The sequence below is a fragment of the Amphiura filiformis genome, chromosome 5 (genome assembly GCF_039555335.1).
Source record: "Amphiura filiformis chromosome 5, Afil_fr2py, whole genome shotgun sequence".
NCBI classification, from domain to species: Eukaryota; Metazoa; Echinodermata; class Ophiuroidea; order Amphilepidida; family Amphiuridae; genus Amphiura; species Amphiura filiformis.
The window spans coordinates 13,183,103-13,200,218 of record NC_092632.1 but is presented as its reverse complement, the minus strand read 5'-3'; the positions used below and the strand labels follow the sequence as shown (position 1 = coordinate 13,200,218).

Genomic DNA, 17,116 nt, shown 5'->3' with positions numbered 1-17,116 from the left:
CACAATTTATTGTGTTGATCAATCTGTTTATATAATATATTTATAGCATAGGGAGAGATTGTGTTGCTAATCTTTATTAAGATTAGGGGTGGATTACTAACTGCTTGCACTTTCTCGCATCGACATTTCTCGATAATTTCAAGAAATGTTTATGTTAGTATATTTCCTAGCGTATAGCCAGGAGTCTACAAATATATGCTACTTTTCCAAATAAGGAAAATTACACATAAAGCATAAAAAATAAAGAAAGTCATCTTTATCATGACAAGTTAATCTCGTTTCAAATATATATGAAGCAAGATGGTACCTGTTAAGCTCAACGCCTAACATGTTTAAGAAACGCACGTATACATTGTACAGGCCTAAAGCTATTCCATAACCAAAACAAATAGCAACAGACCGACCACCCCCATCATTCCTTAGCCCTCTATCCAAAGCCATCTTTTCTTCTTGTCCCTCTCTCCATTCTAACTATCTTCCTCAGATAGCGAGCCTCCAAGGAGATGTTTAAGATCGTTATCTAAAAACGCAAAGGAAGAATATTGAATTATATCACGAAGTGAACCACTTCACGAGGTTATCAGTTCTTCCTCACGACTCCTGGTGCGGGAATTTACCCTTTGAGGTAATATTTTCCACACAGAAATTATTTTTCATCGTTTTATTCCTCTGTAAAATCGCCCTTTACAGAACGGGCCAAATATTATTTTATATTTGCCTACCAAAGGGATGCAATCGCATCCCTCCCAATACTAGTATTGAAAGTTTCACGCAAAGTCACTCACTACTGATGGAAAAGTTTTAAACTATTCTCTCCCATCGCCACGCCGAGGGATGTCTCTTATCCACTTAGGCCTAAACGGGCCCAGACGTGACACACATTCACTTACCACACACTCACACACACATAATTATACAAAACCCCCCCACTCGAAGTTCTACTTCTACTTCAGAAGTACCACTTACACCCAAAGACCACTTTATCGGTCTTATTTCTTGAAATTGAAGAAATCCGATTTCTTTTTCAATCACGTTATCTTTAACAGATAGCACAAGATCTATAAAGCTGACTAGAAATCGTGTCTACACAAGGCTGGGATTTCACAAACCACAGTACAGCGCCGCCTCATAGCGGGGTCGTCGGCCTTTCCGCCCGATGTCATCGTATGCGGTCAAGATTGATGGCGCGAAATGTGAGATCTGAAGCTATGTATTTTCACTATACGGTGCTTTCTTTTCGGACGTAAAAGGAACCGCCTCTCATATAAAGAAAAGCATAAAGAAATTTTATAACGCACCTTTGAGGAAAGGCTGACACCATGCTAAACCTCTCTAAAAGAAATTTTCCGCATTTTCTACCTTTTTCCATAAAGCTACTACATGGGGAATATCGGGACAAATTCACTATAAATCCAGTTTGAAAATAGGTTTTAGAAAGACCAATCTTTCCACTCTGGACAAGGTTCTACCTAAAGAATCGCTCACATCCGAATCTCAGTTTAATGAAGAAAATGCTATAATCTCCCACAAAGAAGCCACAAGAATGGATCTTTTTACCTAAAAGGTATAAAAATACCACCAGACACCCGTCTTGGGTTGTTTCGCAACAGGTTCGGTTCTATCCCAGTCTTTTCTTTTCAAAAATCAGTACCACTCACACATAAAGACCATTTTATCGGTCTTAATTCATGAAATTGAAGAAATCCGATTTCTATTCTTTCCTTTTTAATCACGTTATCTTTAACAGATAGCACAAGAAACTATAAAGCAGACTAGAAATCGTATCTACACATGGCCGGGCTTGCATATACCTTAGTACAGCACCGCTTCATAGCGGGTCGACGCCTTTCCGCCTACGATGTCATCGCACGGTCAAGATTGTTGGCGCGAAATATAAGATCTGAAGCTTCATATATTTTTACTACACGGTGCTTTCTTTCCGGACGTAAAAGCAAGCGCCTCCCATATAAAGAAAAGCATAAAGAAAATTATAACGCTCCTTTGAGGACAAGCTGACACCATGCTAAACCTCTCTAAAAAGGAATTTTCCCGCCTATACTACCTTTTTCCATACACCTTCTACATGGTGAAATATCGAACAAATTCACTATAAATCCTGTTTGAAAATAGGTTTTTGAAAGACCAAATTTTCCCACTTAGGACAAGATTCTGCGTCAAGAATCGCTCACATCTGAATCTCAGTTTAATGAAGAAAATGCTATAATCTCTCACGAAGAAGCCACAAGAATATATCTTTTATCCCACCCCAAGAGGGAGGGAAGGCTATAAGGTATAAAAATACCACCAGACACCTGTCTTGGGTTGTTTCTTAACAGGTTCGGTTCTATCCCCGTCTTTTCTTTTCAAAAAATTCACTATAAATCCTGTTTGAAAATAGGTTTTTGAAAGACCAAATTTTCCCACTTAGGACAAGATTCTGCGTCAAGAATCGCTCACATCTGAATCTCAGTTTAATGAAGAAAATGCTATAATCTCTCACGAAGAAGCCACAAGAATATATCTTTTATCCCACCCCTCAAGAGGGAGGGAAGCCTATAAGGTATAAAAATACCACCAGACACCTGTCTTGGGTTGTTTCTTAACAGGTTCGGTTCTATCCCCGTCTTTTCTTTTCAAAAATTTACTAACTGCTTGCACTTTCTCGCATCGACATTTCTCGATAATTTCAAGAAATGTTTATGTTAGTATATTTCCTAGCGTATAGCCAGGAGTCTACAAATATATGCTACTTTTCCAAATAAGGAAAATTACACATAAAGCATAAAAAATAAAGAAAGTCATCTTTATCATGACAAGTTAATCTCGTTTCAAATATATATGAAGCAAGATGGTACCTGTTAAGCTCAACGCCTAACATGTTTAAGAAACGACGTATACATTGTACAGGCCTAAAGCTATTCCATAACCAAAACAAATAGCAACAGACCGATTACCTGTATCATTTTTTAGGCTTATATCCAAAGCCATTTTTTATTTTTGTCGATATCTCCATTCTAACTATCTTCCTCAGATAGCGAGCCTCCAAGGAGATGTTTAAGATACGTTATCTAAAAACGCAAAGGAAGAATATTGAATTATATCACTAAGTGAACCACTTCACGAGGTTATCAGTTCTTCCTCACGACTCCTGGTGCGGGAATTTACCCTTTGAGGTAATATTTTCCACACAGAAATTATTTTTCATCGCTTTTATTCCTCTGTAAAATCGCCTTTACAGAACGGGCCAAATATTATTTTATATTTGCCTACCAAAGGGATGCAATCGCATCCCTCCCAAAACTAATATTGAAAGTTTCACGCAAAGTCACTCACTACTGATGGAAAAGTTTTTAAACTATTCTCTCCCATCGCCACGCGAGGGATGTCTCTTATCCACTTAGGCCCGAACGGGCCCAGACGTGACACACATTCACTTACCACACACTCACACACACATAATTATACAAAACCCCCCCACTCGAAGTTCTACTTCTACTTCAGAAGTACCACTTACACCCAAAGACCACTTTATCGGTCTTATTTCTTGAAATTGAAGAAATCCGATTTCTTTTTCAATCACGTTATCTTTAACAGATAGCACAAGATCTATAAAGCTGACTAGAAATCGTGTCTACACAAGGCTGGGATTTCACAAACCACAGTACAGCGCCGCCTCATAGCGGGGTCGTCGGCCTTTCCGCCTTCGATGTCATCGTATGCGGTCAAGATTGATGGCGCGAAATGTGAGATCTGAAGCTATGTATTTTCACTATACGGTGCTTTCTTTTCGGACGTAAAAGGAACCGCCTCTCATATAAAGAAAAGCATAAAGAAATTTTATAACGCACCTTTGAGGAAAGGCTGACACCATGCTAAACCTCTCTAAAAGAAATTTTCCGCATTTTCTACCTTTTTCCATAAAGCTACTACATGGGGAATATCGGGACAAATTCACTATAAATCCAGTTTGAAAATAGGTTTTAGAAAGACCAATCTTTCCACTCTGGACAAGGTTCTACCTAAAGAATCGCTCACATCCGAATCTCAGTTTAATGAAGAAAATGCTATAATCTCCCACAAAGAAGCCACAAGAATGGATCTTTTTACCTAAAAGGTATAAAAATACCACCAGACACCCGCCTTGGGTTGTTTCGCAACAGGTTCGGTTCTATCCCAGTCTTTTCTTTTCAAAAATCAGTACCACTCACACATAAAGACCATTTTATCGGTCTTAATTCATGAAATTGAAGAAATCCGATTTTATTCTTTCCTTTTTTAATCACGTTATCTTTAACAAATAGCACAAGAAACTATAAAGCAGACTAGACATCGTACCTACACATGGCCGGGCTTGCATATACCTTAGTACAGCACCGCTTCATAGCGGGTCGACGCTCTTTCCGCCTACGATGTCATCATGACGGTCAAGATTGTTTGCGCGAAATATAAGATCTGAAGCTTCATATATTTTTACTACACGGAGCTTTCTTTCCGGACGTAAAAGCAAGCGTCTCCCATATAAAGAAAAGCATAAAGAAAATTATAACGCTCCTTTGAGGACAAGCTGACACCATGCTAAACCTCTCTAAAAAGGACCTTGCCCGCCTATACTGCCTTTTTCCATACACCTTCTACATGGTGAAATATCGAACAAATTCACTATAAATCCTGTTTGAAAATAGGTTTTGAAAGACCAAATTTTCCCACTTAGGACAAGATTCTGCGCCAAGAATCGCTCACATCTGAATCTCAGTTTAATGAAGAAAATGCTATAATCTCTCACGAAGAAGCCACAAGAATATATCTTTTTATCCCACCCCAAGAGGGAGGGAAGGCTATAAGGTATAAAAATACCACCAGACACCTGTCTTGGGTTGTTTCTTAACAGGTTCGGTTCTATCCCCGTCTTTTCTTTTCAAAGCATTGTCCTAAGCTACCTTCGGTCGAAATCGGAGGTCGAAGGTCAAAGGTCAAATTTTAAACTTGGTCCGATTGTGCTGTAATTCATACGGGAGATCAAGGAAAATATGGGGAGTGTCCTACGCTACCTTCGGTCGAAATCGGAGGTCGAAGGTCAAAGGTCAAATTTTAAACTTGGTCCGATTGGGCTGTAACTCGGTGGGTGGAATCCTTTATGTAAGGGGAATGCAGAGATCACATTTGGTTGAGATCCATAAAGAATTGGGCTCAAAATCGGCGAAAATGTGATTTCTTTTTTGTTTTATCCAAAATCCACAGTAACCATGCCATGGCACCCTGAATGCCCTCTCTGTTAATCTATAAATAGCTCTGATGATATATGCTCTGATCATGCTGATACATGTATAGGCCTTGCACAATATACCAACTCTTGCTATAAAACCAACTAGTGCACCTGCAGCTGTGAGAGCCCTGATGCTGTGAGAGCACTGGCTGACCTCAACTTTGTTTGCGCATATATATTCCTCTCGTATCGAGGATGCCACCAACCAAGTTTGAGCCCGATAGGACAAAGTTTGAAATCCATGACCTTTGACCTCGGATGACCTCCATATAATGTTTTTCATGCTCCCCTCATACAAAGGATTCCACCTACCAAGTTTGAGCCCGATCGGACAAAGTTTGAAATTTGACCCCTCCGTAATGACCTTTGACCTCGGTTGACCTCGATTTTATTTCGCCCCTATATTCCCCTCATATCAAGGGTCCCACCCAACAAATTTGGGCCCGATCGGACAAAGTTTGAAAATTTGACCTCTGACCTTGACCTCCGATGACCTTCAAAACCACACGGTCAACATGCTTTTCCGGCACCTACCCATGTCCCAAATATCGGATCGATGCGTCGCAGCACGGCGGAACGCATAGCCGGACAGACAGAGACCGCTTATTATTTTATTAGTACTAGTGCACCTGTAGCTTTGCAGCAATGCATTCTGGGTAGACATTACAGTGCATTTCAATTTGGGCAAACAGCCAAAAGCTGAATGAAACATGTCCAGAGTTGCCCATTACACATCTTTGTATCCACTTGCTGCTGCTTTTGCTATCCAGTTGGGGTATTTTCCCCCCTAGATGACCTTTGACCTCGAGGGGCCCTTAGAAAACCACCCGTGAACATGCTTTTTCCGTCACCTATCCATATCCGAAATTTCGCCTCGATCGTCAAGCGCGCTAAACGCATAGCTGGACAGACAGATAGACAGATAGATAGATAGACAGACAGATAGAGACCGCTTATTATTTTATTAGTACTAGTGCACCTGCAGCTGTGAGAGCCCTGATGCTGTGAGAGCACTGGTTGACCTCAATTTTGTTTGCACATATATATTCCCTCAGACGAGGATTCCACCCACCAAGTTTGAGCCCGATAGGACAAAGTTTGAAATCCATGACCTTTGACCTCGGATGACCTCCATATAATGTTTTTCATGCTCCCCTCATACAAAGGTTTCGACCCACCAAGTTTGACCCGATCGGACAAAGTTTGAAATTTGACCCCTGTAATGACCTTTGACCTCGGTTGACCTCGATTTTATTACGCGCATTATATTCCCCTCCTATCAAGGATTCCACCCACCAAGTTTGGGCCCGATCGGACAAAGTTTGAAATTTTGACCTTTGACCTTGACCTCCAATGACCTTGAACACTACCTGGTAAATAGCGCACGCCCGGTACCCATATATGTCTGAAATATCGGAACCATGCGTCGAAGCGCGGCGAAACGCATAGCCGGACAGACACACAGACAGACACACACACATCTAACGGCTATTATTTTAGTAGTATAGATAGATGTCTTCCACTGTGGGTTTTATATTAACCCATTAAATGAAGACACAAGTAACTATATAAATTACTTGATTTAATTAATTATCGGTAAATAAGTCATGTCATCTGCGGTCAAAGGTCATCCAAATAAATAAATAAATAAATAAACAAATGGTCATCAAAATTAATTAATTTATGTCATCCGAGGTCAAAGGTCATCAAATAGGTCAAAGGTCATGTGGGCTCCGGCTATGTTGCTGTTATGCATACGGGCATATCAAGCTTAATAATCATTTACGCATACGGGTATTAACTCGAGTATGAATAATGAATGAACAAGCTTTGATTTGAGATATGATTTGCACGTATAGCACAGAATTTGGCAATGATAAAACTTAAAATTCAAAAAGATATAATGTTGCCACAACATTTCTCATAGAGATTGCACATACTCCTCCACCGCTTATCCTCCACCGCTTATCCTCCAGGTTTATCCTTGTTAACATTTTAACATTTTTCACTAATTAAACAAATGATAATTTCAAATTGTGAAACATATTTGAAAAGTAGAATAATCAAGCTGTATAATGAGCCCAAACTTTATGCAATTGGACCAAGAATAGCTATATAGCAACAAGTTTTATCTGGAAGAGGAGAGAAAAATGTAACGCCTCCCACTATTTTGGGGTCCCACCATAAGACACATGACCAATTTCAAGCAGAATATTTTGGTTGAATATCTCTAAAATGATGATTGGCGACTTCAGGGCTCAGTTGTGCTGGATGGTTTATAAATTATAGTCACATATTTTGCAATTGCATATTTACAGTCCAAATTAATGTGGATATTGGATTTTTGCCTTTTACAGAGATTTTTTTTCCCATTTTATTTCATTTATTCAAGAAACTGTATTACAAATGAATTGATAATAAATGTGAAGTGATTAGTTTGTATTTTCATTTGTTTTAATATTTTTAATTACATATATTTTTTCAAACAGCCAAGTTGACTACAGAGCCAAATTGTGGACATGTAACTTCTGTTTCCAAAGAAACCAGGTAAGTGTACTGTGACAAAGCAAACAAGTTGTAAGAAATATTAGGTGGTACTACACCCCTTGATAAATTTGTGACTATTTTTGCATTAAAAAAAAAAAAATAACTCACTGGTAACAAAAGTTATGTATATTATAGGGGAAAGGAATCCAAAATTACACTGGAATTTCAGTGACTCAAGACAAGCGGTACCGTTATTTATGATAAGAAAAGCGGTACCGCTAGAATGTACCTCATTTTTTAACATATATAATGAACCACTTGTCTTGAATCACTGAAATTTCAGTGAAGTAATTGGATTCCTTACCCCTATAATATACATAACTTTTGTTACCAGTGTGTAGTTATTTTTTGATTTATCAGGGGGTGTGGTACCACCTTAATCAATTACTTTATTTATGATTATTAGTAAATGTAACAAATTTGTTTTGCACATTTTGATACATCACTTAATTCCATACCAATTGATTTGAGTAAGATTTTAGTGTTCTGCATTGGCATACATAAAAGGGTGGCAAATGTAAATCTTGAAAGTGAGAAAATACTAGTTTTGTGTGGATAATACCAATTTTCAGTCTTGGAAATACTGATTTAAAGTTGGCAGCTCTGATTACAATTATCTTCCTTGTATATCTCTTTACCATTAGTTTCCACGTCAGTACCAAGGTATATCAGAACAACACCAGCCAGCTGAACTTATTCCACAGTTCTCAACGATAGAATACACACTCACTGTAAGTAATCAATATTCTTGGTAGATTTCCTTTGTGCATTATTAATAAATGCTAATGAAACAATTGTGGTCGAGTGAATTGTTAAAAGGGACAAACACTTGTGGCAGTACAATCATCTTATATCTCTTAAGGTGGTATTGGGGCATTTTCTAGAAATTAGGAAATGCTTTGAGCTTGTTTTAAACAGATTATTTGAGTAGGGTAAAGTACACTGATCAATATGACTTTTGTTTGAAGCAAATTGGCCATACAGTTTCCGTAATACATCAAATTATATTTTCTTTGTATCATATTATTTTTATCAATAATCAATATAGTTAATGAGCTAAAAGGACTGTAAAGGCTCATTAATATGTAATTTTTTGCCAATATTTTGCTAAAAATCAATGCATAAATGTTCATGGTACTTTTATTTTGCATACTTTTGCCCTGAAACTTCGTCAAAGTGTTTCTAATATGTATTATATAGGGAAGCCATCCCCATTTGCATATTTGCATAAATAATGAGCTAATTTGCATAAATGCTTCTAGTAGGGCTCCCAGAATCTTCATGCAAAAATGTATACCAGTTGACATGTGACATCTAAGTTTCATCTATATTTGGCAAAAGGCGATATGACATACATTAATCACTGGAATTATGAGTCCAGTCAGTGGAAGCACCTGGATTTTTCACCTCTAAGAAGATCATCACTCGGTCACTATATGTCAAGGTCTTCATCGCTTGTGAAATGAAAGTACAATCATAGGCATTTTAAAATTTAAAAAAACTTCTGGACCCATTGTTCATTCATAACGATGTCATTATACAAACTACACTGTTTTAGAGAGGCCATACAGCCCCACCCATCTACCTGCTAGTCATTGACACCTGTATGGATGAAGAGGACCTGCAAGCCTTGAAGGAATCCCTCCAGATGTCCCTGAGTCTGTTGCCACCTAATGCTCTGGTAGGACTCATCACTTATGGTCGGATGGTACAGGTGCATGAGTTGGGATGCGAGGGATGCTCCAAGAGCTATGTGTTTAGAGGAACCAAAGATCTCACTGCCAAACAAATACAGGTAAGTAGAGTTGAGTTTCCTATGTTAAGTATCAGTGGTAAACATTCAGTTCTATTGTGAACTCCTCAGGATTGCCAAGTGCTGGCTTTGGTATAATTAGTTCAATCATTAATATTTTGTACAGTAATACTAATTTGAAGGGGGCAGTTTAACAGCTAAACGGTTGCGTGGAAAAGATGTAAAACTTGCGATTGCCATTTTGATTTGGTGACTGATAGAGTGCAGTATCACAGTAGTATTTTTTAATCATTATTTTGGGCAGCAGGAGGTAGCTACATAATCGAGGCAATCATAAATTTGCGCAAATCTAGGGTTCTCACAAAATTCAAATGGATTTGCCTGCACTGTGAAGATTTTTAGACTTAACCTTATGGTGATAACCTTAATTGAGAGTGATGATAGCACTGATAAGAATGAATTGATTAGTTTGGTTTTTGTTTGTTTATTTGATTAGGAAATGTTGGGGATAGGACGCTTGGCAGGACAGGCACAGGCACGTGGAAATGCACCACAGCAACCTCAACAACAACAGCCAATGAATAGGTAGGAATATTGGGCTATTCCAGCTCCATACACCCCCTATGGGAGATCTGCACTGCTTGTGTGGGAGATTAAGGTCATGCCTTCCATAGGTGTATGGATTTCAACTGGAATAGCCTATTGACTGAAGAGGGTAGACTAGGAGAGTGCAGACTGTGTATAGCCCCTGTGTATTATGCTATGAGATTTCTGCCATCTTGGATTGTAACACTTGTTCTTGGAGGAACAAAACAATGTACCTCAAATAATATGATGAGAAGCATTGCCTACAGATTACACACGTAACATGCAAATACTAGGAATTAAAGTTTACTGGCAATATGCGAAAATCCAGAGGCACATTATCTACTCATGAGTGACACACAAAACAATGGCAGTCTGACTGGACTCTCTCAGTCCAACCTCTTTGAAATGAACAGCTTAGATGATGAACACAGTTTGCAGAATTGTCATACAGTGTCGCAAAAATGGTGTAATCATCAGCTATGAATTACTGTAACAGAATCACTGTTGTGAGCTTTTAAAAATGCTTTGAGATGTTGCTGTTGTTTAGCATGGAAGCTTTTAAAGATAAACAAGATTTTAAGATCAAATTTGCTTTTTCTGGATATCAGCTAGTGGGGGTATAAGGTAATAGTTTATGATATGTCTTTTTATTGCATGTGTCACTTTACCCTATTATAGAATGCCTTTACGCAGCTTGAGGGCAGTATATATTGTTTGTTTTAAATGATCTTTCCATAGTCTATGTCAACCTGGCACAACTTTGGCCAATTTCGACAAACTTCTCCGTCTTTCAGGACATGCCAATTTGTAAGACTTGAATCTTGACGATCCTTTTTGGATGGTACAATATTTGTTCTAACCTTTTGGGTGACGAGAAAGGACTAACGGATTCCAGTCTCTACTCCCTATACCAGAAAAATACAGAACTAATTTTTATGCCTCCACCAGAGGTATTATGTTTCCTGGTTGTCCGTCTGTCCATCTGTCCGTCTGTCCGCCCGAGCTTGCGAGTGCAATTTCTCGGAACTGGTAAGGCGTATAGTGATGCAATTTGGTGGAGGGGTGGCAATTGGTGGTCCCCAAATTTTAGCAGGTTTTTGTCGCAAAATATGGTAATTAAGTACCTAATTTGCATAATTTATGCATATCAAGCAAAATAACCTTGTGCACAGATTATCTGGAGATCTGCACAGCCAGTAGCACAGCCAGAGGTTCTTGACCTGATTTGCTTTTCAGTGCAAAATTTACGTAATCGCAAGGTCATTGTGAGGTCATTTGGGGTCATCAGGGGTCAAATCGCCATCTGACCCATTCCATGTCAACTCCAGGGATGTGCACCGCAGCACCTCTTCAATTTTTTTCTTTTTCTGTGTGGTGGTAGATATTGATAAGAAAGTAAAATCCTGAAAATTTGCGCTTCGTACTCCATTTCGTTTTCCCGTGGCATCAATTTGAAATTTAGGGGGTCAGCGTAAAAAATGTGTCGCAACGCGAAAGACGATGTTTGGAGGTCCATAAATGTATAAAGGGAACCCTTTACAACTTTGAAAAGTATGTATCCTGGGGTACTTTTTTGTGTAGAATTCAAATCTGGCATCAGAAAACTTGTAACTTTTTTATTTTAAAAGATATAGGGCCCTCAAAATGCAACTTCGTCCAACCAGGACCAACTTTGGGGGCGTCAGAACTCTAAAAGTAAAAATAATTTTACTGTCCATTTTTTTGCCAGTCAGAGCCCTTTGGTAGGACATTACTCTTATCCAATATTGAGCAAATTAGAATACATTTAGCTGAGATATTACCCATGCAAAACCACTTTTTTTTACATTTTGACCCCCTGAAAACCAATGTCAGACAATTTGCCCCACCATCAATTTCAGGTATGTTGAAGATATGTTCTTGGACAACATTTCTGAGAGATATTGGCTTGGGGTCTTGATGGCTTCAACACATCAGTTAGGTTTGCCTACTCCATAGAGTTGTACACATTTTTGATTTCGCATGTATAATGATTTAATGTACAACTCTATGGAGAAGGCAAACCTAACTAATTATTCTGCAAATTATTTGGATATTATGTTGAATTTTGATATGTCAGGCTCATCCATTATCAATGAAAACTGATGGGTACCAATCATTTTGATACAGCTTGTATATACAATACTGCTTGCTACTTCGTCATGCTTATTTCTTATTATTTGTGTATGCTACACCTTCATCCAATTTAATTTTTTGATGTTTTTTTAACATGGAAAATTTGTCACATATCATAGTGGTTGCAGTTTCATGAACTCCTATATGTGCAGACTTGCTTCAAAATAAAATGTTTATGAATATGATGAGGGTTGCTGCATAGTATATCATTAGTGGTGGTATATAAGATAAACTTGATTGGTTTGCACAGCTTTTTTGCTTTGATCACTATTTATGCATGATGCAATTGTTTTATCTATAACATAATTTAAGTAAATTTGAATGCTGTAAAGTATAATTATAGATGACCGTTATTTTCATTCAGTTAGTTTTATTTTTTGTTACTTTCACCATTTCTTGCAGTGACCATCTAATGTCGTAAGTAGTGACGTCCGTACCTACCTGTCAAATGCATGGTCCTTTCCATACTTAGAATGTTAGACACCATGATTTCTTCAAGTTGTGTTACCATGGTTACATACATGTAAAATTCAAATCTTACAATTTTGGAATTTAAGCTTTAACAAGTTCTTTTGTCATGTAGAGCTAATCAGCTGATGAGATCATTTTAAGTGGAACATGGATTTTCTTGAAGTGTCACTCTTAGTAGCTTGTTTCCAGACTTTGTCTATCTGTGTGAGAACTGCATTTCAACCATAAATCGATTGAATCATTTGAAACCAGTGATCTGGTCTTATTTCACACTATTCATCAATGGCATATTTCATCGGGTATTGTGTGGAGCATCTTAAGCCTAATCAGAAAACTCACTTTCAGTTAATACTTGCATCACATTCTTCAGTTTTCTTCATGCATCATTGAATGACTTCAATGTAGTCAACCAAATGGAAGTAATGTGCATGTATGTGCCAGCACACTATAATTGAGCTCTTTTGCATGTATTCAATGAAATATATTAAATATCACTTGTGATTTCAAATATGTTACTTGTTAAAAAGGATTTGAAATTAAATTGATACCAGTTGGTCAGTACTACCATTGGAGTAAATGGTGTTACTCTGATTGTCACATGTTCCATTGGTGATTTGAACTGATTCATTGATATCTAACATATGCTTATAAATTGAATCAGCATAAGATGGACAGATATATGTCCATATTTTGTGTTTACAGACCAGACCCATGTGAACTCTATCAAGTGGCTTACATGTACACACCCTGAGAATAGATTTACAGGTGTTTTACAACAGAAACAGAATTGGTAATCATGTTCAAATCACTGTAAAATTGGTATTGAATTGATGGTTTTAATGGCATTACACTGATTATTCACATAGGGCCATTCCACTTGAAATCCATTACCTCCTATGGCATGTATGATCTTAATCTCCCATACAGTGGTGTATATTTCAAATGGAGTCATCCATTAAGGTAAACCCATTTGAAATTCACACTCCCAATGTGGAAGATTAAGGTCATGTCTTCCATAACGGTGCATGGTTTTCAACTGGAATGGCCCATTTGTGGGTTGATCTGATTCAGTGACGTCAAACTCACACTCAAATTTAAGTGGGAAGATACAGAGCCATATATGTAGTGTTTCCTAAAAGAAATAGTAGATAAAAATTCTCATCGATCATGGATATAGACCCAGATGTACACACCCTAAGGTTTATTGGTGTTTTCATAATAAACCCTTTGTGTTTTTAAAACAGAATTGGTAACAGACCTTGAATGAAGCCGTATCACATCGCAAACTCCAAACATTACCTGTAGCAATACAACTTTCTAAGTGAATGCAAAATTGAGATTTTCAAAATGATAAGCAAATGTTCTATTTCACAAAATACAACCATTCCCAAGGAACATTGCATCTCAACTTAAAAAGTAGAGTGTAATTTGGTGACAAAAGTTTGAACATTTATTTTGAGGCCTGATTGGTAATTGAAACAAGTAACTAACTGACAGTTACATTATGTATTTCACGATAGTTTTTTATTTTGAAGGCTATTGTATTATGCATAAGAAATTGTTCTTATTTTGAACCTGTAAATCTGGTATTACTCATCATGATCTGCAGCATGTTGGGATTTAAATTGTTGGGTTGGTGATGGTTGGTTGGTTGGTTCATTCCTGTTGAAGTTTCCATTTCAGATTCATTTTTCTTGTGCATGCTCAGCTGTGTTCTGGGTTACTCATCATTACTCCGACATCATCTTAGGTGATTTGTACCATCACCATACTCCTATCCAGAATGCCACCAAATCTGTGCACCATTTTATAGCACTTATTATGCAAATTGACCCATATTATTGACCTTTTCTTTGTAGATTCTTGCAACCTGTACACAAGTGTGACATGAACTTGACAGATTTGCTAGGGGAGCTACAGAGGGACCCATGGCCAGTTGGTACCGCCAAGAGACCACTGCGTTCCACAGGTGTAGCCCTTTCCATTGCTGTAGGACTTCTTGAGGTGAGTGGGGGTAGTCTATTGGATTCATAATGTGGATGTCAGTCATGTGATGGTGACATGGGTATCATTGTCACATGGTCAAATCATGGACAATACATGTTAGCTACATGCTTAGATTATTAATACTAGAGTCCGAAGTTTACCGTTTTCTAAAATCCATTTTCCGTGTTGTAAAATTTGTAAATCTGTGTTATGAATAAAGCTTAAAATGTATAAATAATGATATTAATGTCACAATAAAGTGTTCAATATTGCGATCAATGTGTTCTAATTGGAATATTCTCACGATAATAGGCCGACTATTACGATGTTTTAGGGATATAGGGGGTTCATGCCGTGGTTACTTGGTAATATACCTTTATTTCATTATTATTAAACAGTATTTTTATCATAAAAATGGACGTACACAACTCATGATTGTTTTTACAATTAATTCCTCTTATCTTTGAACAATTTTTGTCACATCATACAAAAATGTAATTTTCCGTGTTGTACCTGACCTCCGATTCCGTGATTTTCTTCCGTTTTCCGTAAAACGGAAAACTTCGGACTCTAATTAATACACAGATTGGAATTTTCCATGCCTGTGCCCTCTAAGCGTACTCGAATTCAGCTGACGCCGGTACAGCGTACAGGCCTGGCAATATTAGTTATTAGGTTCAGCGTCGGTATGGTACGGGAAATTATCGTGCGCGAAGTGTCATACTGGGTGAAGCCAGCACGATAATTTCCGCACCATACCGACGCTTGAACCTAATAACTAATTTATCATACCACTAAGTCATTCTAAATATTGGAATAATTACGTTTTAAACATTTAATTTCTACTAAATAGGAAAAACATTACAAAAAATAGATGATTGTTTCGCAGATTACAGATTGCGTGCATTTTACGCTACCAATTTACGTGAATCGCCTTTAGACGCAGCGTACCTCGCCGTACTACGCATATCGGGCTTGCGTAAATACGCTCTCACTGACTAGATATAAAGCGTAAAATACGCACTCACTGACTAGATACGAAAATATATCAGGTTAGCGGTGTTCTTTGATGTTTCCCTTAGTGGTATGATAACATCGCTTATCTTACGCACAAAGTTTCTTTTGTGTAGGCGTGCTAATTTTTAGTTTGCTCATGCGGTACCTGACTTAGCGTCGATCCCCTGAGGCAACATGCCGTGTTTCCACGGTATGGCTACATGTGATTCATGATTGATCAAGCTGAATTTCTTATAAAAATCTGTAACCAGTGACTTGTTGAATGTATCATACTTTCAAATGATTGCTCTACATGTGCTTGATTTTGCAGACAGTTTGTAGTTTGTGAAATCAAGATATGTTATCCTCCTTGTCTAGCTGGTGTTCACATTGCATACCAATCTACATTGGCTCATCTTGTCAGCTTATCAACCCACTCAATCTTAATACAACTTTTTCTTCTAGTTTTGTTTTCAAATAAGTGACAAAGTAGTGCTATGATCTTCAGTGAGGGTTCCTCCACCCTGTCTCTGAAGGGTTCACAAGCTCTAATTTCCCCCAAAAGACCTTTTTAAATAGCTAGAAAAGTTGTTATGAAAATTATAAAAATAATTGGTAGTCTATTGTGTTTTACACACCCCGTCTTATTTACAATGTCATAGATTGTTGCATTCTCTCAGAATGATTCATTATGTAAGATAAGTCTTGAAAGTTGCACTTTTGTCCACAAAGCATGCATAATGTAATCTACAGTAGGTGAGGCATAATTGAAAGATGAATGGACTAAGGTGTAACTTTCAAAACTGCATCTTCTCTTACATAATCAGCCATTGTGCCCAAACATACCATGTGTGACATTGTAAATTGAACCAGTTGTGTCAAACAAAATATACTACCAAATGATTTTATAATTTTTTAATTTTGTAAAAAACTTTCAGAGTCATGCTAAAAAGACACAAATGGCAACTTAGAACTTGTAAACCTTGTATTAGAAGATGTTGTGAATTATAAAGTATGTGATTTTATGTATCTGCACATAAATTATTTTAAAACAAAATAAGTATGTTCTAAATCATTTTATCATCTATAATCTATCTCTAGTGCACATTCCCAAATTCTGGAGCCAGGATCATGTTGTTTATTGGTGGGCCAGGAACACAAGGACCAGGAATGGTGGTTGCTGATGAATTGAAGACACCTATCAGATCTCATCATGATATTGAAAAGGACAATGCTAGATACATGAGGAAAGCTATCAAGGTATGAGAAGTTGTTGCACACACCCACCCCCACACCCACACATTCGGCCCCCTCATACTGCCACACTATCGAGGTTAAATTTTCTGTGTACAGTAGAA

General features: G+C 37.7%; 1 protein-coding gene across 9 annotated transcripts in view; it reads left to right on the top strand.

Moving 5' to 3' along the window:
- The window catches only part of LOC140152657 (protein transport protein Sec23A-like), a 146,477-nt gene that overhangs the window by 40,433 nt on the left and 88,928 nt on the right, over positions 1 to 17,116 (top strand). For 7 of the 9 annotated variants that reach the window (XM_072175104.1, XM_072175103.1, XM_072175100.1 and 4 more), the window contains exons 3-9: positions 7,753 to 7,810; positions 8,455 to 8,541; positions 9,369 to 9,605; positions 10,060 to 10,148; positions 12,708 to 12,722; positions 14,636 to 14,780; positions 16,860 to 17,018. In XM_072175104.1, coding sequence (XP_072031205.1) covers positions 7,753 to 7,810; positions 8,455 to 8,541; positions 9,369 to 9,605; positions 10,060 to 10,148; positions 12,708 to 12,722; positions 14,636 to 14,780; positions 16,860 to 17,018 — 790 coding nt within the window. The remainder of the gene's footprint in view (positions 1 to 7,752; positions 7,811 to 8,454; positions 8,542 to 9,368; positions 9,606 to 10,059; positions 10,149 to 12,707; positions 12,723 to 14,635; positions 14,781 to 16,859; positions 17,019 to 17,116) is intronic. The other 2 variants (XM_072175105.1, XM_072175101.1) reach the window with 1 other exon arrangement.